The sequence below is a fragment of the Lissotriton vulgaris genome, chromosome 4_1, assembly GCF_964263255.1.
Source record: "Lissotriton vulgaris chromosome 4_1, aLisVul1.2, whole genome shotgun sequence".
In the NCBI taxonomy this organism is placed as follows: domain Eukaryota; kingdom Metazoa; phylum Chordata; class Amphibia; order Caudata; family Salamandridae; genus Lissotriton; species Lissotriton vulgaris.
Window position 1 is genome coordinate 636663928 of NC_141691.1, and position 22903 is coordinate 636686830.

At 46.5% G+C, this 22903-nt stretch overlaps 1 protein-coding gene across 2 annotated transcripts in view; it reads left to right on the forward strand.

Moving 5' to 3' along the window:
* The window catches only part of HUS1 (HUS1 checkpoint clamp component), a 215522-nt gene that overhangs the window by 134570 nt on the left and 58049 nt on the right, over positions 1 to 22903 (forward strand). For both annotated transcript variants that reach the window (XM_086964900.1, XM_086964901.1), the window contains one exon: positions 9476 to 9550. In XM_086964900.1, the coding sequence (XP_086821026.1) occupies positions 9476 to 9550 (75 nt within the window). The remainder of the gene's footprint in view (positions 1 to 9475; positions 9551 to 22903) is intronic.

Here is a 22903-nt window from a genome sequence, read left to right on the forward strand (position 1 = left end):
ACTCGATACCCCATTCCGAGAGGAGATATCTAGGAGGATAATACAGTATTTCGAGGACAATAGCGACTCGGCCTCGTCCCCGAAAATTGAGTGGGACGCCTTTAAGGCAGTGACCCGGGGGAGCTGCCTCGGCGTGCAAGCGGGCCTACGGGGGCAGGTGGAGAGAGATCTGCTACAAGCGGAAGTGGCACTACTAGACAAGGAGCGGGAGGCGGCGGAGGGCGATGACTCCCAACTGGTCTCGGCCAGGGCAGATCACGCTCTTTTTATGGAGAGGCTGAAGAACATTAATTTCGCAGCACACTCCGCACACACCCACAACACAGGTGACAAACCTGGCAGGCTCCTGTCGTGGCTGATACGACAAGACACTCAGTCCGCGTCGGTACTGTCGATCCGTACGACTCAGGGCACTGAAGTCTTCACCCAGAAGCAGATACACGAGGCGTTCACGACGCATTACAGGTCCTTATACAGCTCACGACTGAGGGCCACTAAGGTGGAGATCGCGGACTATCTGGCGACACTGCAACTTCCGACGGCCACTCACGCCCACCAGGCGGAGCTGGGAGCTGAGCTCACCAGTGAGGAACTACGGAAGGTGATTTTTTCCCTCTCTAATGGCAAGGCGCCGGGCCCAGACAGGCTCCCGGCTGAATTCTACAAGGCCTATTCCTTGGTACTAATACCAGAACTGTTAAGGGTGTATAAGGCGGCATCTGAGGATACTGAACTTCCGGCGTCCTTGAACGGGGCCAACGTGATCTCCCTGCTAAAACCGGGCAGAGAGGCGTGCGAGCTCGGCTCGTACAGACCATTAGCATTCCTCAACACCGATTACAAAATCTTAGCAGCGACGTTGGCTCGGAGACTTGCACCCCTAGTTCCCACGCTGGTGCACTCCGACCAAAACGGCTTTGTGCCCACCCGAAGCATGTCTTACAACTTACGCCGCTTCTTCAGAGTCCAACGATATGCGACTTCCACCTGGCCACGTTCGGGGTGCATAGTACTTGATCTGGAAAAGGCGTTTGACTCGGTGGAGTGGCCCTATCTCCTCCGAGTCCTCGAGAAATATGAGCTGGGCGATGCCTATGTCCAGATGGTGGGGCTCCTCTACCAAGCGCCCGAGGTACGAGTCCGGACTGGGCGATTGTTCTCTGACAGAATAAAGATTGGGAGGGGCACCAGGCAGGGATGTCCCCTCTCCCCCCTGTTATTCGCCCTTGTGATGGAGCCATTGGCAGAACTGCTCCGTGCCTCCGGCGTCACCTGGGGTATCCCACTGGCGGACGGCATACACTCGGTGTCTCTGTATGCCGACGACTTGCTGTTATATATCAGGGACCTCACCCATATACCCGCGGCAATCACGGACATCTTTCAAGTGTTCGGGGACATGTCAGGGCTCCGCGTTAACTGGGCTAAATCAGGAGTTTATGCGTTCAGTGACACAATGCCACAATGTGATGTGCGCATGATGGGAGAGACGCTCCGATGGCACACGACGGTATTCAGGTACCTGGGGTTCCTCATATATCGAGACCCCCTTGATCTCCTGGAGGGCAACCTCGTGAGAGCCATATCCTCGCTGTCAGCCCATGTCACGTTCTGGAACTCCCTCCCACTGAATGTGCCGGCCCGAGTGGCGCTGACGAAGATGATAATGCTCCCCCGGCTCCTCTATTTTTATGCTAACCTACCAGTGTATGTACCAACACGCATATTCAAGGTGTTGGAAACCCTCACCAGGCGCCTTATCTGGAATAAAGGTCGCCCCCGGGTAGCATTGAGGACCCTCTACGCGGCCTCGGAATCTGGAGGCTTGGCGGTTCCCAATCAGGAGCTATATTACCTAGCGGCCCAGCTGCAATGGGTTGCCTATTGGCTGAGTGGTAAGAACCTGATGGATACGGCCACGGAAGACACTACCCTGTCCCCCGTACAGGTTCTGACACTCTTCCACCCCCTGACGCGGGGCCGGCCCCCCAACCAGGTCCATGTGGCAGTTGCAAGGCAGTGCTTTATGCGGAGCCTCAGGCTCACCAAGAGCACGGTACCCTATGCCCAGAACCTGCCTCTGCAGGGGACCCCCTTGGGAACTGGCGCGCTGTCTTCATCCGAGCTACGCTGTTGGACTGCGGCAGACTTGGACGGCCTGGGTGACCTGTATAGCGATGGGGAGCTGTTGCCCTTCGAGACTCTGGCCATTGACACCGGTCTGCCGGCAGGCCAATTTCTAATGCATGCCAGACTTCTTCGTGCGCTGACGGAGGCATGGGGAGACCTGACCCACGAGCCGACCACACATATGCTTATTCAGTACCTACATGTGATGGGCGATGGTTCCCATATAGTGCACTGGTTGGCACAGGCACTAAACTGCCATACTCAATTCTCCTCCCAACGACTGAGGGAGAAGTGGACGGCCGACCGGGGTAGTGAATGGACGGACAAACAGTGGGCCGCGGTGTTGGGGGGCGCCGGAAACATTCCTCGCAACGTGCGATTTAAGATCAACCAATATTACATAATACACCGTGCATATTTGTCCCCAGACAAACTGAACCGCTACTTTGGACTCACCTCGTCAGCGTGCCCCAGGTGCGACCTCCTGAACTCGGACATCCTGCACGCACTCTGGAGTTGCGCTCACCTCACCTTGTACTGGTCGGCGGTCACTGACACATTGACGGCGGCCACGGGCGATACCCTCCCCAAGACGTGGGAAGCATGCCTGCTGGGACTCTACAAAAGAACTAAGCAGACCAAACTACAGGCACGTTTCTGGGACCTAGGGCTCATTACGGCTAAGCGACTCATCACGAAACGATGGAAGAATGACGCCCCCCCCGCGCCCTGCAGACTGGCGTTGCTCATTTGACAACTGGGCTTGCGCGGAGAGTGTGTCTCTATACAGGGAAGAGACGGCGGGCCTCCGTATGTACCCGATAGCCCAAGACTGGGACACTACCCTGACCGCATACCACTGGGCATGCACCCAGGCCGGTATAACGTGACCGCCTTGACACGGAGCAGTGAGGGACCAGTCATCCGCCGTCCCGTCATGACACACCCCCTCCCCCCCCTCCCCCCTAGCCACCGAGGTTATACCCGACAAGGGCTGCTTACTATCACCCCCCCCCCCCCCGCCCTGCGGCCACAGCAACCCTACATCCACAGCCGTCCCCACCCCTGCACGGTCCATATAGGGCGTAATTTACACAGCTAGGATCACTGATACATTACTGTACACGCTAATACTAGTCCAACTGTTGTTGAAGTGTTTCTCCCTCCTTTCTTTTTTTTTTTTCTTCTTTCGTTATTTCCCTGTTGTATCTCGTGGTTGACAGTGAGTTTGTTTCTGCTGTACTCACGATGATGTTCGTTTTCCCCTACCCGTTTACCCTTTACACAATGCTTATTGAACACTGCCACGATCAAGAGACTGCAACCCAGCGACCCATATGGCAATATGCGATGTGACTCCTGCCTTTGACTACATCCGTGCCGACCAGGGAGCACAACCTAGAACAATAGTTGATGGCTTTCATGACCACCTTGGTCCTTTTGCAGTGATGCATGCTACAGGCACTGCAACCCGAGACTTTTCCTGGCGCTGATAATTGCGGACTAATGCTTCTCCCCTGGCTACTGTTTATTTTCACTTATGTATGACCGACATGTCGAAACATGTTACTAGCTGGGTAATGTTTGTAGTTTTTTATGACATTGTGTGATCAATTGGCTTATTACTTGTGAAACTAAATAAAATCTGGGACCATTGGTCTTGAGAAAAAAAAAAATGAGGCTTGTTAGTCCCTCCTTAATATAGCCATATCGTCATTTGTACCCTCCCATGGCTACTGGCCCCTTTACTTCGAGTGTTACACGGTACGGTATGTGTTATTTAGACTGTGAGCACTATTTTTTTCCGTGCCTTCTCACTCCCGCCTGCTCTCCTGTTGTCCGTGTCTTCTCCTCCACCGCTCGCAAGCCTGTTGTCTGTGCCTTCTCCCCCCGCCTGCACTCCCGTCTTCCATACTTCCCACCTCCCGTTGTATGTGATGCAATGCAATAGGTCTTGCTTAAATGCGAGCCCTATTGCATTGCAAATGCTTGTTTAATATGGCTTTCACTATTGAACCCTGCCATGACGGAGAGTAGTGACCCATTGAGGCTATCGAGCAGAACTGGAGGGAAAGCACCCTTGCCCACCAGCCGCTTTTGGACTTATTTAGCAGTGCTGAGATGATATCGGGCCTCGCAGTTCTTGATAGTTTAATCCTATCATTTACCGCCCTTACTTCTTTCACAGAAAACCGGGGGTAGGGGAGGGCATCTTTTAGGCGACAGTACAATTAAAACTGTATGAGACAGGAAGGCTACCGTATAGGCTATATAGGTACGCTGCCCAGATATCCTTGGCAATCATACATGTGAAAGTCCACTATGGGGGCTACAGGATTTGTTTTCTTTCATCCAGATCTCTTGTTGATCCCCTGATTGTATAACCTTTAACATGCCATCCCACTTATTATGGTAGAAAGTGGGCTTTTCCTCTTTAATCAATTGCCTATACAGACATTTTAGCCTATCAAACTCCTGATTGAGATAACCTTCTGGTCGTATCCCAACATGTTTGGATATTTTTTTCATCCTACTTTTCATTTGCTGACAAGCGGAGTCAAACTAACCCTTCCTCTTAGCATGACAAGTTGCACGTAACCCACATTTTTAAATGTTTACACATATACAGTCCAAAACGTTGACCAAGATCTCATTAAATGAAGAGAACTTCGGGGGACCAAAAATGTTCCCTTTTTCTAACATTGGGTACTTTAAGATGTATGCTGAACACCTTGAATGTGGCGGAGCCCCTCCACCATTTGATGTGCTAGGCCTATGTCCCAGAGCAACCCCGGGGTAAAGTGCCTTTGTTTCCATTCCCTGCTCTGCCACCAGCAGGCCCTTATTATGTTTGCATAACTGTCAAAATATCTTTCAAAGCTTTGATTGACTAGCTTGATTTGAGCTATCAGCCACTAGTATCTCTGGAATACCCTGTAGTGAGTTTTTCGTAAGCCGAATTACATTCAGCAGGGATGATGAACCAGACAGCTGAATGTCAATGGACCCTCCCAGAGAGTCTTGAGTTACGTTAACCACTCGAGGTAATGAGAGCTTCTGAAGCAGTAATCCAGTTTAATTTATTTTCAGACATTGCCCTTCTGTATGAGCTCTCCTTGTTTCCAAACCAGTTGTTCATAGTTTTTCTAAGCTCTTTAACCTCATCTAATAATGGAGAATTAATGCAAATCTCCTGATCTTCTCAAGCTTAGTTTGGTAGCAAACCAACCCTTATTCAAAAATCCCTTACCTGAAGTATGGTAAAGTTGGAAGAACCCAGGTGAAATATTCATTTTGTAATTTGTTCCCATACAATACCGCAATCTGCAGGTGCCCTACTTTTCAAAGAATGGTTTTGGATAAAAACTAGAGATTCTTCTGCTCCCATCCGTTTAATAAACTTCTCAGAGATGGCGTTGGACGAAGAAATTGTTTTAACTGTTTGCAACAATGCCAAGACCTATTAGTGAGTGCCTAGTGTCGAGGAAAGTTGTTTGCCAAGAGCATGATCCCTCTCTATTCTTGTAGTAATCAAATTAAGTCAGATATCTAAAATGCTTTGCAATGGCAAAAGTATAGTCAAGTTAAAGTGTTTTTTTTGTTTTAAGAAATATGTGTACTTCATAGGACTCATTAACAAATCTCACATTCAGTAAAGGTAGGTTGAAAGACTATAAAGTCCTTAAAATATTTAGCACCGAAGCACCCATCATTGATGGGGCTCAGTCACTGTTGTTGTGACCCACATGAAACCTACATAAGCAAATAAAACCTGATATGTTAATTTATGTGCCAAATTAGGATTACTATCACCCATTAATGTGATGCACACCTTCTTCTGCCTTCCCAAAAGCATGTTAAGTTTAGAAATCAATTTTAAGACGTTTTGTATAATCTTGGAGGCAGGGTGCAAATAAACATTCATCATCAGTAGGTTGTTAAAATTCACCCGACCTTCCTTTCCATCAATAGTCTGAATATTTCAACAATCTATATCAATTATTTTAATTACACAGTCAAGAGTTTAAACTGTAGGTACATAAACCACCTTTTGCTCTTCCCTTTATTGTCTCTTTAGTGGTGCTTATACTGTGTAAACAATAACCTAAAAAAACTCAGTGGTACACAAGCCCAAGAGTCTTGTATGGAAATAATATAATTGTCAGACAAGAACGTGCAAGTGTCCTCATGTCTAAAGAGTTCATTTAGACCAGCCACATGCTGTGGTTGCAGTGTAGTTAGTTTGTTTCTCGTCTTAGGCCGTGATTGAGAGCATTTTACAGCCTAGGTCTTACAACTCCAATGTGCCTACTTCTTTGTTTTTTGTGTGCATAATGCTGGTTTATGGATGAAGTGTACGGTTGCTAAGTGTTGCACACTGGCCAATGCATAAGGCATGCTACTTCTTTAAGGAACTTAGGCCTCAAGTCACTATTTGTTTTCTTTTTAAAAACCTTGATTGGCATTTTAATATTTTGGTACATTGGTAAACTCAATACAAGTATTTCGTATTCCTTCAGAGAGCAGTAAAACTAGGCTTCTCAGAATACAATTTAAACATTGCGATTTCTAAGTATCCTGATGTAGCAATACAATGAATGTGTAAAACAGGTGAAGCTCTTACCAAGGGAGATTCTAGCTTCAGTAAGGTAATCGAGGTAAGAATAAGAGGAACGTAGTGAATAGGGATGAAACAATGTTTAAACTGGGGAAACGAGTGGGGTGGCAGGAGACTATAGCCTGTGATTAGGTGGAGCCAGCTGGTGTTGCAAGTTTGGTATGTTGGGTGGGCAGCACCTTTCATAGTAAGATGGGGTTGATAGCATGGTCAAAGTGCTAGACTGTTGCTTCAAGGAAGGTAGGTTTGGGAATGCAGCAGACTGCCTGAGGAAGGTTGGTATAACCTATAGATAGGGTGGAGACTCTTGGTCATTGTAGCTATCTAGAACTATGTGACAGAATCCTAGGCCGCCACGAGGGGATTATTCTGAAGCCCCTTAGCTTCTTCTCTTCGTAAAGCGTCACTTTCCACATTTCCCCCGTTTAAGGAGAGTTCAGGATTAGGCAACCAGTAGGGGGCTTTGAATTTCCTTTGGGAAGTAATACCTTTCTTAGCTAGGATATGGGCAGCGTTGGTGAGTCGCATGGCTGCACTGTCAATGTTAAGAGCGCTTCTAAATACCTAGCACTATCCTGTGGGATTGGTTTGACCGTGATGGAGGAACGTGTATTTATTATGTAGGTGCAAAAGAGGGCAGGACCAGGGCATGTGTGTAAAGTTTGCAGTCTCTGCAAAAAAGTGGGGGCAAGATAGAGATGGACGTGTAAAATATTTATTTACAACTGCAGGAGAGGGTTAGACTGTGCAGTTTTAAAGTATTGGATTAATATAAACTTTGCATTATGGGTTGTGGATTGGGGAAGTTCTAGCCTGCGAGCCCATTCCCTATTGTGGAAGGCTCTACTGGCATCGGCCTCTCACTTGTCGATAAGGTCGGTTAGTGCTGGAGATGCGAGAGGTAAGAGGACCTTATAAAACCAGGAAACATGATGGCAACCATGACCCATTGAATGTACAGCTTGGACAAACCGATGTATCTCTAAGGGTGGATTCCGGGTAGGCCAGAGCCCTTGATTTGCATGGTGGATGGTGTTATAGAGGATATATTGTACCTTCTGAAGGTTACATTCGTTCATAATCTCCTCGGAAGAGAACCACTGCTCCTGCTCATGAATGTGTGGTGGTAGTTATGTATACCTCAACTACGTGTATATTCCTGGAATTTATTAGACCAGTGTGATAGCCAGGGTTTATAGGGTTTTCGGCCTCGTAAGCCTAATGTCACGTAAGTAACATTACTGGGCCACATGGAGAACTCTAGACTGCGGGGCAAATGTCAAGCATTTGCCTTCATGTTGTGACCCATATGAAGTCAGACGGTGTTAAGTCCTGCAGCTTCAATGGGGGTGTCATAGAGGCTGTTTCGTCAAGGGGGAGGGAGCCATCTACTCAGCCACAGGAGCTGTGTAGCAACATAATATCATTTAAAGTGGGCAGCAAGTTTGGGATTCAGAGATTGGTGAGGGTCACCCTCTTCCTACCTTTTTGCCAGATGAGTTTGCCTAGCTGTGTGGCCAGGCCTCTGCAAAAAGTGCGGGATAGAGCTAGGGGTAGGTTTAAGAAATAATATGTCAGACTTGGGAGTACTATCTTCTTGGAGAGAGCGATGCACCCGATCGGAGCCAGGGGGGGGAGACTTTCTGAAAGATACTTGAGGAGAGAGTCATTTCAGCCCTGGTAATATTTCCCTCCAAAAGGTCCGAATCAGCAATGGTAAATCTCAGGGATTGAGAACACTATACCTTTAACATATTACTCCATGTTTTTAATTTGATCTTTAACTCGGACAGAAGTCTTTGTCTTGCCTTCAGGCACTGGTCTTACTTGATAAGACCAGTGCCTGAAGGCAAGACATACAATAATTCTGTAATCTTTACTACCTGTCCGCAACATTTTTAGAGGCGCCAGATTTTTTGCAATAATTAATATTCTAATAAATATTGCGTCATCTGACTTGGATATCCACTCCTTCAGGGATGTCGACCCTGATTCACTGGAGAAGTATCAGGAGATGCAATATTGCTGGGATCCCTCCAACAGGCCTAAGAGACCTTGAAAATTTAGGAAGATTGCCTGCTGGTGATGAATTAATATACTACCCAGAAACTTTTCTCATCCGAGGTCATCAGAGTAGACCTTCAGTGCTGACATTAACACCAAACATTTAGAATAGACTAAGTAAACTGCTTAATAAAAATATATTAAAACATCTGTGAACAGAAAGCCACTGAACAACAAAGAAAATGTTACAAACGTTACAGAGATTGACCTAAAGATGCAGGCTTTAACAGGCAAGTAAGCAAAAACCCTAATAAGTTAGATCGATTTCTGAAGATTTGTCAAGGCAAGCACTTAGTTTTGACTGGATCAGATTTATTTAAGTGCCCGAGATCAAATTTGTTGGAGGGTGTGGATGAGATATGAGTGGATCCAATTTAAGGCAATTCTGGACACTTCCTCTATTCCTTTAGCCTTTGCATGTGTAGTGTGTTAAGCACTCACTACTTGAGTAGTATCATAGTAGCTTGATGGTCTCCGTTTCAGTCCCTTGCATGGGCAGAAAATCAGACTGTTTGCATGTTGGATTGTTCCATATATTCTTGCAAGTGTCTTGTTCAATCTTTTTCCACGATTTTGCAGGGTATTGAATGTTTGAAACTGACTGGTAGTTGGTCCGTAGGAAATTATGTCTCTAAATCAATGGTTTTCAATGTTTCATTTTAGGTTAGCATTTATTTACCTGTGCTGAAGACGATGAAAAGCATTGTGGAGAGGATGAAAAACCTTAGCAATTTTGTGGTGAGTTGAAGCGTTTACCCTGTTCAGCAATACACCTGAAAGAGTTAATAGAATCTGCCTTCTTAATTTAGATTTTGACCAACATCATGTGTTCTTAAAGATCCAAAATACATATGTCCAATATTCCTCGACATTAGCCTTCCATTTCTCAGAATTTATTAGATGTTTTAGTGACACTCCCTTAGAAGGCAATATAAAATCACATAAGGATAAAACTCATGTTTCATAGAGTTGACAAATCCGGCTTATCCTTGTTTGAAATATGATTGGAACATTCTGTTAGTAATAGATGAATAGGGCGTCCATGGACAGAAACTGAGGAGGCACATATTTGTTCTGTAAGCTGTTTATCTGCTACATTTACCTAATGTGTTTGTATCGGTAGGGATAATAAATTGTTCCATATCACATGTTTGTGCAGGCAGAGTCAATGTGTACTGCTGTAGAACTGTGTAGTCCCTTTGGTTATATTCACAACAAATCTGCTCTTTTCCTACTTCACCTTCTAAGTATTTCTGCATTATGAGAGTCTTCCCGGTGGAGAACCGGGCCTTATGGGCCTGGTGGCGCAGGGCACGCCTTAAATCCCCGAGTTCACCTGCCTTGTCAGACATAGCCACGTGACACTCTGTTAGGCGTAGAAAACCAGGTTTATTAGCTGCAGCTAAGCACAGTTGTCCCAGAAGTACAGAGTAGGTTCTCAGGAGACTGCCACTTTATTCCGTGGCGCACAATCTTTTATAGCACACATATTTACAACGTATATACTCCCAATACATACAAAGCTAGCCAATAGGAAAAGTTGAAAAACAAACTATCCGGTGTCCCAAATACGCCCTTCTTTCAGACCCTCTGTGTCACCCCTCCCCACAAATTAATCAATTCTAGTCCCTACAATCCAATTTGCAGGTGGCAGAACGTACTTGTATGCCTCAAAGGATAGTTGTGTAATAAGAGAATACAAGGAGAGAATAGCGAAGGCCAATCGGATAAGATAAAGTAAGGAAAGAATAGGGGAAGCCAAATAGTCAGTCGAGACAGGGATCAATCAACCCAGACATGGATTAGTGAAGTCGGCCAGACCCTGACATCGGTTTCGTAAACAAGGGCAGGGGGTTACTTTTTAACAGAAGAGACACATAGCAGCTTGGAAAAGCAAAAACACTCAGTTCGCCGTGCTGCCTGAGTGAGGGCAACACAAAAAGGCGACGAGACACAAAATGGCAGCCGAATACGGGACGAAGTCGGAAACCAAAGAACCTCAGACCCTCCTTTTGCCATTACTCAGGCAAAAAACACAAAGGACTCCAGTCAATCTGAGTTGATGTCAATGGCCATAAGGTCATTGAGCTGTTGCTACAACATCATTTTAATGTTTTCTGTTTTCTGTGACACAGGCCTTGGGACACACATGGTGGCACACAAACCACAGATGGCAGGGCCACACTGTAAATAAAGACAACAAGAAAAAATGATGGCCAAAACCATTTCAAGGAAGGTTAATATCTTCCATCGCCATGTGGATAGTAGTCCCCAAAACCATCCTATCACAGTCCAATCTCCTGTGTTCTGGTGTATAGACTCGGAAATTACATGCAATTTAGAGATGGCTTGGTATACCGTAGGGGCATTATCGGGAATATAAATGCAGCAACTAGACCCGATCAATTTACAGACTCCTCCACGATCTGCAAGGACAATGTCTAAAACCATCCGGTTCTGCAAAGTCATAAGGCGATCCGCCTGGAGTTTAGCTGTTAGATTACTCAAGGCTCCAGAAGTTACATTTATAGTAGCCTCAACAACGCAAACTAGCTGTCTGATGTCTCTGATATTGGCCATTGGGCCCCAGAAAGGAAGTAACCCTTTAATAAAGTCACCTCCTTCTTGCCCTGCTGTGTCCTTAGAATCAATAACCCCTCTACTATGTCTTTTTCTATGATGACCTGAAGGAGCAGTATATGTCGGAGGGAGGAGAAAAGCCACATAACAAGTTCCTGAAAAGTAGGTAGGAAGCCACGTTTAGGCTCTGTCATGACAGACAAAATATGTGCCTTGTGATGGCACTAACGGTGAAGAGATCTGAGGTGAATAGATGTATGTAGGGGAACAAACACTCTTTTCCTGTTGGTTTTTAATATTTTGGCCATTTATCTGCAGACAGAAATTACCTCGATGAGGTACGGTCCAAATTGGTGGGGATCTCCTTCGTCTAGCCTTATCTGTAGTAACATAACGAGTCACATTCCAACCATCATACGCTTGTTTCTCATCAACGGGAATCTTAGTGGAGAAGTGTGGCTCACTGGTTAGAGGAGGCAGACCTGGAAGCAGAGGTCATCCCGGGACCAGGGTTCAATTCCCGGCTCGGCAGGGTCTTTAGTCCTAAAATGTCCATGGACTTGACAATTCTGGCTCCGGTGCCTACTCGATTCACGGGTTCATACTCTGCGACTCTGGGCAATAGCTTGCTTAATCTCCACAACGGCCCCTCGCGGCGGGATGCCTGGCTTTCACCTTGCGGATACCCTGCCGGGGTTATCTCACAGGGGAATACCAGGACGGGTTCCCTAAGCAAGCGCTTAGAAACCGCTGGGTGATTTGCGCTATATAAATTCCTGTACATTTACATTTACATTTACTCATTTCGGCAATTCTAGCCATGGCCACTATTCCCTTTATCAAAGAACTGTGACTAAAATCTGCTCCACCACCATATGGACTACCAGGAGGATATCGAAGTTGGTTCTGATATACATTAGAAAACATAGCCAAATAGGCCCAAGCAGAACCTTCGTAGGAAAATGGAAGGACTAAATATGGCATCCCTCTCTCTGTGTTATGGGGCATGAGCCCACAAACACAACAGTCAGTAGTATTGACTACCAGTTGATGCTGATGTAACAACTGGATAAATGAATTGTTGAAGTATTCTGTTCTCCTAATTTGCTCATGTTCTGGGAGTGTATGGAACTGATGCGGGAGGCAGTAGTAGGAAAAGACAAAGAAACAGAAGTTGGAACAGGTGCTTGCTGCATAGTGTGGACAACCCAACCCACACACGCCAATAAGATACATGAACATATTAAAATACATAAGGTTGCGCCACATGGACTAACCAACAATTTCTTATATTTACTTTCCATTTCTTCATTCTTATCGCTCTTTTCCACTTTAATATCCATTTTGTAAAGCGTTGCTCACGGCATTCTTCCTAGATCACTTAGCTGTGATTATTAGCCGTCCTATGACACTGAAAGTCCTGCAGACCTACTGTCACTACTCAGGTCACAGCCTAAGACTCCTACCGTGACCCTGCAACTTGATGGATAGTGAAAAGAAATGTCTCTCAAAAGTGTGAAAAGAAAAAGAAAAAGGGAAAAAAGTTCAATTGTCTTTAATCGATCTGGGTCTTAAGTTATACCGAGTCTAATTAGGTACCGTTTGCTCTCGAAACAAAGTCTCTGGATTTACTGTGTTCAATCGCAAATGTGATGGTACAGCTCCTTGCAACACGTCGTCGTCTTCTTTTTCAGAGTTCGTTGGATCCAGACGTGTACTACTGAAAGGTACAAACCGAGGGAATCTTTCGCTCTCACTGTCGCCTATACCCTTGCGGACCCACTGATCGAAAGGCAAAGGCAAAGGTACCCTTTTGCAGTGCACGCCATGAACCCAATTCTTCTTTCTGACGACCTTCACTGCTGTACGTGTTGCTAATAGAACTTGCGGAGGCGGCCCCCAACGAGGTTCCAAATTCTTTTTCCTCTGAAAATTCTTCAGGCAAACCCAGTCTCCGAGTTGAATGGAATGACCTGGATCTGCAGAGGCTTCCGGCAAAGCGTTTTGAACCGGTTGGTGAAGAACACGCAATTTAGTGGTGAGGTCATGTAAATAGTCAACCAACATAGGGTACGGGATGTCAGAGTACTTTTTAGGTCGAGAGACTCCCCAGACGTTAGCTGGGCGCCCAAAAACGACCTTGTATGGACTGAGTCCTAAACGAGAATGTATAGTAGTTCTCGTGGATAGAAGTGCTAAAGGTAAAGCGTCGGGCCAAGCAAGACCCGTGCTGGCTTGAATCTTTGCCAGTGTGAGCTTGAGAGTGCCATTATAGCATTCTACCAAACCTGCTGACTGAGGGTGGTTTGCCGCATGGAATTTCTGCCTAATACCAAGACCCGCACACACCTTCTGCACAATTTGGCCTACAAATTCACTTCCATTGTCACTCCAGACAATTCGCGGCAAACCAAAGCTCAGGAAAAATTCCTTCAAAAGGACTTTGCCAATAGACAAAGCAGTATTGTCCTTTAGGGGGTAGGCCTCTATCCATCTGGAAAAGGCACACACCACCACCAGAACATACTTGAGGTTATTACAACGTTCCATATGAATGTAATCAATTTGTAATACCTCAAAAGGATACGTAGGGGGAGCAAAATGACCTGTTGGAGTTGTAGTTCCCTTTCCTGGATTATGCATCAAACAAACGATACAATGTTTCACCACATTCTCCGCACATTTAGGAATTCCTTCATTCTGCCATACTGGAGCCAGAAGTTTGCATATTCCTTTTACACTGATGTGGGCTGGACCATGCGCCATAGTAACTACAGGCAGTACATAGGCGTCTGTTAACAGCCAACGCTGATGTTCTGACAATTCCGTCCAACACCCTATCGCGTCCAACATACCCGTACTTTATCTCCACTTACTCAAATCCTTTTCAGTAGCCTCTTCTTGAATCATTCTCACTCTTTCTATTGTGTCCTCACACATTCCTCCTTCTCTGACCCATCTTGCAGGGCCTGCAACACACATGTGACTCGTAGCATCTCTTACTGTTTCTTTTTGCTACCTCATCTGCAAAAGCATTCCCGCAACCCACATCATCAGTGATCTTTTTATGTGCACTACACTTCACTATCGCTATTTGGGTAGGCAAAGCAAATGATTTGAGAAGGTCAGTTACCAACTGACCATGCTGTATCTTAGTCCCATGGGAAGTAAAGAATCCTCTTTCCTTCCCCAAACGACCGAAACTATGAGCCACGACAAAGGCGTATTGGCTATCCGTGTAAACATTCACTCTCTTTCCCTTAGCCAACACACACGCTCTCGTCAGGGCAATCAGTTCAGCTGCTTGGGCTGAATTCTGTGTAGTGCGTGCTGTCTCCACTACTGTATACAAGGTGGTAACAGCATAGGCCGCAGCCGTCTCGCCATTAGGAAGCTTGAAACAAAACCCATCCACCCATAGGATCCCATCCGGGTCCACAAGTGGTGTGTCTTTTAAGTCTATTCTGCCTTTCGTTTCCTCCTCTGTTCGGAGAAAATAATCATGCTGTTCTTGAGTGTCTTTCTCTTCTGGAATGGGTAACAATGTTGCTGGATTCAAAGTATTACACCGCTTGATATGTATATGACCAGCCAAGAGCGTCAGCTCATACCCATACAAGCGGGCACTCGTAAGATGTTGTGTTTTTGTTCTGTTCAAAAGAGTATCTACTGCATGTGGTACCATAACAGCAAGAGTGTTATCTAGTACCAATCCAGCAGATTGACAAATGAAAATCGCTGCTGCTGCTGTAGCCTTGAGACAACTAGGCAATGCCTTGGCTACTGGATCCAGTGTAGCCGGAAAATAGGCACATGGCCGTTGTTTGTCTCCAAATTGTTGCATTAAAACTGACAAAGCACAACCTTCTCTTTCATGAACGTAGATTGTGAAAGGCTTACTGTAATCCGGAGTACCTAACACAGGGGCAGAACACAAGGCAGTACGTAAGTCAGAAAAACTCTTCTGACATTCGTCAGTCCAAGGAAGAGGGTGGGGTGTATCTTTCAGAGTAAGTGCCAACAGGGGTTTAGCCAACAAAGAAAAATTTGGAATCCACTGTCTACAATTAGAGGTAATGCCCCGGAAGGCACGCACCTCCCTTTGTGTGGATGGTACAGACATTTGCGCGATTGCTTGAATACGTCCTGGGGTCAATTGCCTCCCCTCCTTCGACAAGAGATGACCTACGTAGGTAACCTCTTGGCGACAATATTGCAGTTTTGAGGGTGACACCTTGTGATGCAGGTCAGACAAATGACGCAACAGTGAAACAGTCACATCCTTACAAACATCCTCTGAATCAGCAGCAACCAACAAATCGTCCACATACTGAATAAGGGTGGCACCTGGGGGCAAAGTGAAAGCATCGAGCTGAGAATTCAAAGCCTGACTATAAATGGAGGGACTCTCACAATAGCCTTGAGGTGCACGTTTGAATCGGAAACTTCGGCGTCCGAGAGAGAAGCCAAAAATATCCCTACTCTCCTCAGCAATAGTAATGCTTAAGAAAGCATTTTTTGGATCAATAACCGAGAACCATGCCGCTGAAGCGGGTATCATAGTGAGCAATGCAGCGATATCTGGAACAACAGGAAACTGGGGGACAACGATTTTGTTGACCTCCCGAAGATCGATCACAAAGCGACATACAGGAGGCTGAGAAGGATCAGTGCGTTTAAGGACAGGTAGAGCAGGACTATTGCAAACATTTCCTCTCGTTTCTTCGACCACACCCTTCTGAACCACATCATAGATAACGGCCAACAAAGCTCGTTCACCATCGTTGGAAATGTTATACTGCGGAATGCCTGGTAGTTTAACATTAGGCTTAATAGTAACCACGTAAGGTGGAATCTGGAGTAGACCAACATCATTCGGACCCGTAGCCCAGAGCGTAGCAGGAAGAGAATGCAATTCGGATGGGAGTTGGCCCTTAGACAAATACATAGGAGAAACCAACTTCTCACCTAGAGTAAGATGTACACCAGAGGGGGAACAATACAATGTTGCATGAAGACGTTTCAACAAGTCCAAACCCAACAACGCCACAACCAGTCGTTAAAATGAGCGGGGCCTCCAAATCATAAGGACCAATCGAGATAGGTAAAGGACAAGAAACCGGGTTACTAACTGGGGCGCCAGAGAATCCTACAGAAACTTTAGTTAAGCCAGACAAAGGTGCCCCAGGGAGTTTGGAGTGTATGATAGAACTTTTCATTGCACCAGTATCCAAAAGAAATGGCTCTGAACCACCCAATGCAACAACTTCAACATAAGGCCCATTCTGATCCACTGGAACTGATACGACTCCCTTGCTTTGTCCATGGCTGTTCTAACTAGTGTGAAAATCCTGAGCCTCACTTTCAATACAATAATCGTCATTGTAATATTGCGCAGACTGAGTATTCTGCTGATCAAAATAATTCATAGAATTCTGAGGGGGAAAGGAACGCTGTCCTTGGGACAACGCACCTCGCCCTCTACCTCTAGGTGCTGATTGAAAACTACCACGGCTCGCGGCCCTGGGAATCCACCATTGCGCTGCAATAAAACCGGACAGCTACACTTAAAATGACCTTCTTCTTTACAATAGGCACATTGATTAGGCGCTAGCTAAGGTCGCGGAACAAAAGGTTCAGGTTTTTGTAACAACCTCTAAAGCTGGGGAGGCTGTTGAAATGGGCGCTGAGCAGAACGAGGGGGATAAGCCTGTTGCAAAAGAACCTTCGTTTTTAATTCCTTAGTCTTCTTATCGATCTTATCCTTTTCCTCCTTATCCCTATTCTCATAATACTGAGCAGTAGCTAAGATCTGTGCAGATGAAGAAACAGCCCACAAACTTTCGGAGTCTTTCAATTTATGCGATAATTCTGGAAGTACATTAAATACAAATTTATCCACGAATAATCGCTGTCCACCCTCAGTACTCCTATCTTGACCACTGTGGTCGATGAACGTCTCCTCGAAACGAGTAAAGAAATCTGAGACACTCTTATCTTTCTTCTGCTTACACACAGCTAACTTATCCCAATTAACACCTAAAGCAGGCATCATTGTTTTCATTAAAGTGATGATTCTACCAGGCAATTGTGCAATCAAATCATCTGGCTTGGCACCACCTACTTGTGCTGCATCTGCGGCAGTTATAGCAGCCCAATTACCACCTAAAGCTTGGTCGTGATCCTCCCTACGAATCCGAGCCCATAACGCTTGTGGGACTACATTTCCCATCAGCATATCAATATCAGCCAAATTCATAATACACGCATCAACAGTCTGGGACAGCGCTTTGTAATATCCAGCAGGATTTTTACGAAGGTCCGGTAAAGACTTTTTGAGCGCCAAAACTTCAGATTGTTTCCAGGGGACATGTACCCATATACGGTGGAAATGAGCAGGGATACGAGGAGCAGCGCCTACCTGTGTAACCTCCTCTCTCCATACTGGAGGAACTTCCCTCATGGGATAATGTTTAATTTTCTGTCTAACTGCAGGATCAGGTTCAAGAATAGTCTGAGAAGAAAATAAAGAACTGAAAGCGATAAGTGTCCTAACGGCATCTTCAACTTCAGAATCCACAATAAGACCTTTATCAAATTTAGCCTGCGCATCTAACAGACCCTAAGGAGCTAAACCCAAATCTATATCCTCCCATCCTTTAACAAGATTGTCCCACATAACATTAAAAACATATCTCTGTGTGGGCGCATTCCATCGCATAAAGTTACTCAGGATATCCGGCACACTATACTGTGGACCACTCATGATCCATTTGTGAGCAAGAGAGTCCAATGCAATGCACTCGTCAGAACCTGGGATTTGACTACGGGATTGCCTTCGGGACAGAGCAGGAGTCATGGAAAAAGACCCAAAGAAGGGGGAGAGAAGGCCAGAAACAGTATCGACCAACCGTTTGCGAGCTGGGGGAGAATCTGACAGTAAAACTGGAGACAAGGTATTAAGCAAAGGAGGAGAAGGACTGATCGTCACAAGAGGAACCGAGGGTAAAGGAGACTGAGGTACAGAAGTTGGTGGCAAAGTAGGCGGAGGTGGCAATACTGGAAGAGGCAAATGTGGAAGAGCTGGATCAACTGGCTGAACAACAGGTTGCTGGACAGGTGGCAACAATGGGGGTGCATTAGCACCTGGTACATAAGGCGGAGGCAATCTCAACAAATGGGACATTAAGGGATCTTCGTCAAGATCCTTACTCTGTGGGGAAGTAGGCAACACAGGATAACATCTATCGATTTCCATACGATGCTGTCTGTCTGAGACTTCAATCGCTCGATCAATCTCATTTTCTTTAAACTGCTAAGCAGCCTGTATAATCGTCATATCTTTCGCTTTCTTATCTCTTTTAGCCTGCTTAATTTCTCTCTGTTTGGCTTCTTTACGCCAAAGGCGGAAAGAGTCAAACATCGCCATCCGGGCTTTTCTTTTGAACAAAATGGCTTCTAGATTGTCTAATATGTCAGGCTCGAAGCTGCCATTTTGTGGCCACTGCAAAATACCATCTTTCTTCGTGTATCGGATCCACGCCTCGTTAAAGGCAATGGGGCCAACACCATGTGTGGAATAGAGCTCATAAGTGGGAGTTCCAACCGGAGGAATCGGACAAGAGTCCTCTAGCCGGGAATCCCTATTACAACCAAGACAGCAAAACTTCCTAAATTTGCTAAAATTAGGCATCTTTAACCCCTTCCATGCTCATGACGAGCTCAGCTCGTCATGAGGCACAGTTGAGCTGTGCTGATGACGAGCTGAGCTCGTCATGAACAGTGGGGATCAAAGCTTTCCAGCACAGGTGAAAAATAACCACAGCAGCGATGTGGTTAATTCACTGGTCTGTTTCCAAACTTCAAGGGATTAAAGCAAATAACACAGCACATACATACTCACCCCTTGGCTTCGGCTATTGCAATGGTCGAATAACAAACCCAAAAACAAAACAAAGAAGTGGGCGCTACCCACAAATACTTAACTAAGTGTTCTCGCAAGCCAACAGAGGTCCGTCTAACGTCTCGCGATGCCAGTCATCACCAAAGGGACCAAGGCAGGGCGGCAGTCAAGGCAGCAGTCGTCAGCAGCCGTCGGAAAGGAGTAGCCGCGCTGCAAAAGACCTTCGGTCCAGTTCGACATACAGGGGTCGCTTGACGTGGTTCGCGAATCCTCCGGAATTTTCTTGCGAGGCTTATCACGACCCTCGGGCTGAACCGCTACCACTGAAGCCGCCCCACGTTGGGCGCCAGTTGGAGAACCGGGCCTTATGGGCCTGGCGGCGCAGGGCACGCCTTAAATCCTCGAGTTTACCTGCCTTGTCAGACAGAGACACGTGACACTCTGTTAGGCGTAGAAAACCAGGTGTATTAGCTGCAGCTAAGCACAGTTGTGCCAGAAGTACAGAGTAGGTTCTCAGGAGACTGCCACTTTATTCCGTGGCGCACAATCTTTTATAGCACATATATTTACAACGTATACTCCCAATACATACAAAGCTAGCCAATAGGAAAAGTTGAAAAACAAACTATCAGGTGTCCCAAAAAAACCGCTCTTTCAGACCCTTTGTGTCACCCCTCCCCACAAATTAATCAGTGCTAGTGCCTACAATCCATTTGCAAGTGGCAGGACGTACTTGTATGCCTCAAAGGATAGTTGTGTAATAAGAGAATACAAGTAGAGAATAGCGAAGGCCAATCGTATAAGATAAAGTAAGGAAAGAATAGGGGAAGCCAAATAGTCAGTCGAGACGGGGATCAATCAACCCAGACATAGATTAGTGAAGTCGGCCAGACCCTGACATCGGTTTCGTAAACAAGGGCAGGGGGTTACTTTTTAACAGAAGAGACACGTAGCAGCTGGGAAAAGCAAAAACACTCAGTTCGCCGTGCTGCCTGAGTGAGGGCAACCCAAAATAGCGACGAGACACAAAATGGCGGCCGAATACGGGACGAAGTCGGAAACCAAAGAACCTCACTGGCTTTCCACTCCAGCTTAATTTCTTTTGGACCTGCCCATGACTTGGTGATTGAGCAGAGCAATGGTTTATTCCGGGAATCAGCTGACCTGGTGTCAGAAAGCTTATCTCTAAAGCAGCTATTTTAGTCCATAATTATCTGAATAGGCTTGCATACCAGCTCAGAGCTTGCAACCCTGTGGTTTTATTTTGTCTACACTTGAGTTCGGACCCTAAGACACTCAACACCACAGATTGCAGCCAGCTGAATTAGATTGCTTTACAGTTCAAGCACGAAGCAGTCGTTTTAGAGTGGTCATTTTTCTGCTTGTGTATTGGTCACAATTATTTTAGGAAGACACTCCTTCATAACATAGTTAGAGGAACAGTATTGACGCTTAGATTGGAATCTTTATTAGCCAGACTCTCCAGTCGCCACCCACTGGTCTAGATGCTATGTGTTTTCATTGTGCATTTTGAGATCAGCCACCACAGGTCACCCAGTATATTGTAAAAGGTACATAACTGATGTTTCTAGCAGTTAAAATAATAACTCCATACAGCATTTCTAGTATTCTTCACATTTTCTAAACTTAACTTTCTTATCTGTTAGCGACTTCTAGCCGCAGATTCCTTACCTTAGAATTATCGTCAGGCGTCAGACTGGATCTGGGAATTTTTCGTGAGAAGTACCTCTGCTTGCTGTTAGGTGGCATCATTCGGCTCTGCGTGGCCTCATCAACTAAAGAAGTGACCTGCTCGGTGCCTGTACAGGTACCACCCCAGTGGGCAGACAACAATTATTTTCTTCCGAGCCAGTCAGTGCAGATCTGGAGAGAGCTATCCTCAGCCACTACTGTGGCAGGTATGTCAGCTAGGAAAGCCGGCTTCAAGCTCAGTGGCACTTGTCACTTACAGGTGTCTGTCGCACCTTGCACCCCAAGCCTGTTCCTTCAAGCTCCTTGCTGCTCGACATGCGACGCCTGGATGGTCTTGATCACAGTCGAGAGGAAGTTCCCGGAATCCGTCACACAGCCCAATATCTTCTCGTACTTGAAGTTGTCTTCTGGTAAGTTATCACAAAAAGAAGAAGAGCAAGAAGTCGAAGAGGTCTTCTACTTCACTGCGTCCGTCGAAGGCATCCGATGAGACATAGGAGCGTTGTCATTTGAGGCCTAACTCCGCAGTAGAACCTGTGCTTGGTCCAGGTCTACCCCTCTTCAAGTTTCGGGAAGGCAGAGTGACCCACGCCCAACTTTGTGAGTTCTATGAGGCAATAAACCTCACTTGGTATAAGCGCCGTGATATCCCTTGGGATGAGTGTCGCGCTCTACAAAAACCATAAATAAATATTTGGGTGGCTCGTTGGGGTGCCTTTGGGCCCTGTGGGAGGTTCTCCGCTGGCAGGTCCGCCCCCATCTCCAGTCTGGTCGCTTAGATCCATGAATAGATCTGGACAGATGCCGGGTGTACTACCTCAACCTTCCCGGGCAGCAGTTCCGATGCCGAAGATCCCGGCACCCTCCGGTGGCGTCATTCCATTCTCATCCCCGACTCCGACACAGAGCTGGGAGGGCATCATACGAAGCAATGCAGACCCGAGTCATACTTTCCAGGCCAGAGCCTCAACCTTATTCTTATGGGCTGGTACTTGAGAAGGAATGGGAGGGGTCGCTGGACCCTAAAGGATAACAGCCCCTAAACCCCAACATGGACTGATGTGAGGAATTGGCAGACACCAGTGGACTGGACACCTCTCAAGATACCGGCACCTTTTGTCCTCCGACCATGGTTATGGGCTAAGAAGTCTTTTTGGCTATGGTGTTGAAAAGGGCGGCTGAGGTCCTTGACCTTAGCCTACCCCCAGGTGCAGTCAAGACTAACGTCTTGACAGAGGTACTTCAGCTGGGAGTCACCTCCACGGAACCGCTGCTCCATTTAATGAAGCCCTTCCGGACGTCAAGCTTGGAACCTGATCCAAACCCTGCACAGGGGTTCCTGTGAACAGAACGATTGCCCACCACTACTGCCATACCCTCGGGGACCCCAGGTTCTTCCCTCAACACCTTACCACGGAGTGCATGGTATTCCAAGCCTCCACTTCCCGAGTAAATCCGGACCGATTTCCTACCACCCCTCCAGATACGGAATCCAAGAGGCTGGACACTTTAGGCAAGACATTTTTTTCTTCCACCAGCCTGGCACTGCGGTTCATGAACACTGCATGCCTTTTGGTCCATTACTCCCATGTGCTATGGGATTCGGTTGCGCAGGTGCTGCCAAGGGTCCTGGAGGTGGCCTGGGCCCTACTCTCCCAAGCTATCACAGACGGGATGGAGTCAGTGAAGATCACAATCCCCTGTGGGCTAGACACGTCCGACTCGCTTGGCAGAGCAATTACTTTGTCAATGGCCATTGTGATGCCACGGCTGGTTGAGAATTACTAGGTTTTCTGGGGTGTCCAGGCATCGCTTATGCACATGCCCTTTGGCAGCTTCCGTCTCTTCGGAGACAAGGTGGATTGTACGCTGGAGCATTTCAAGGATAGCTGAGC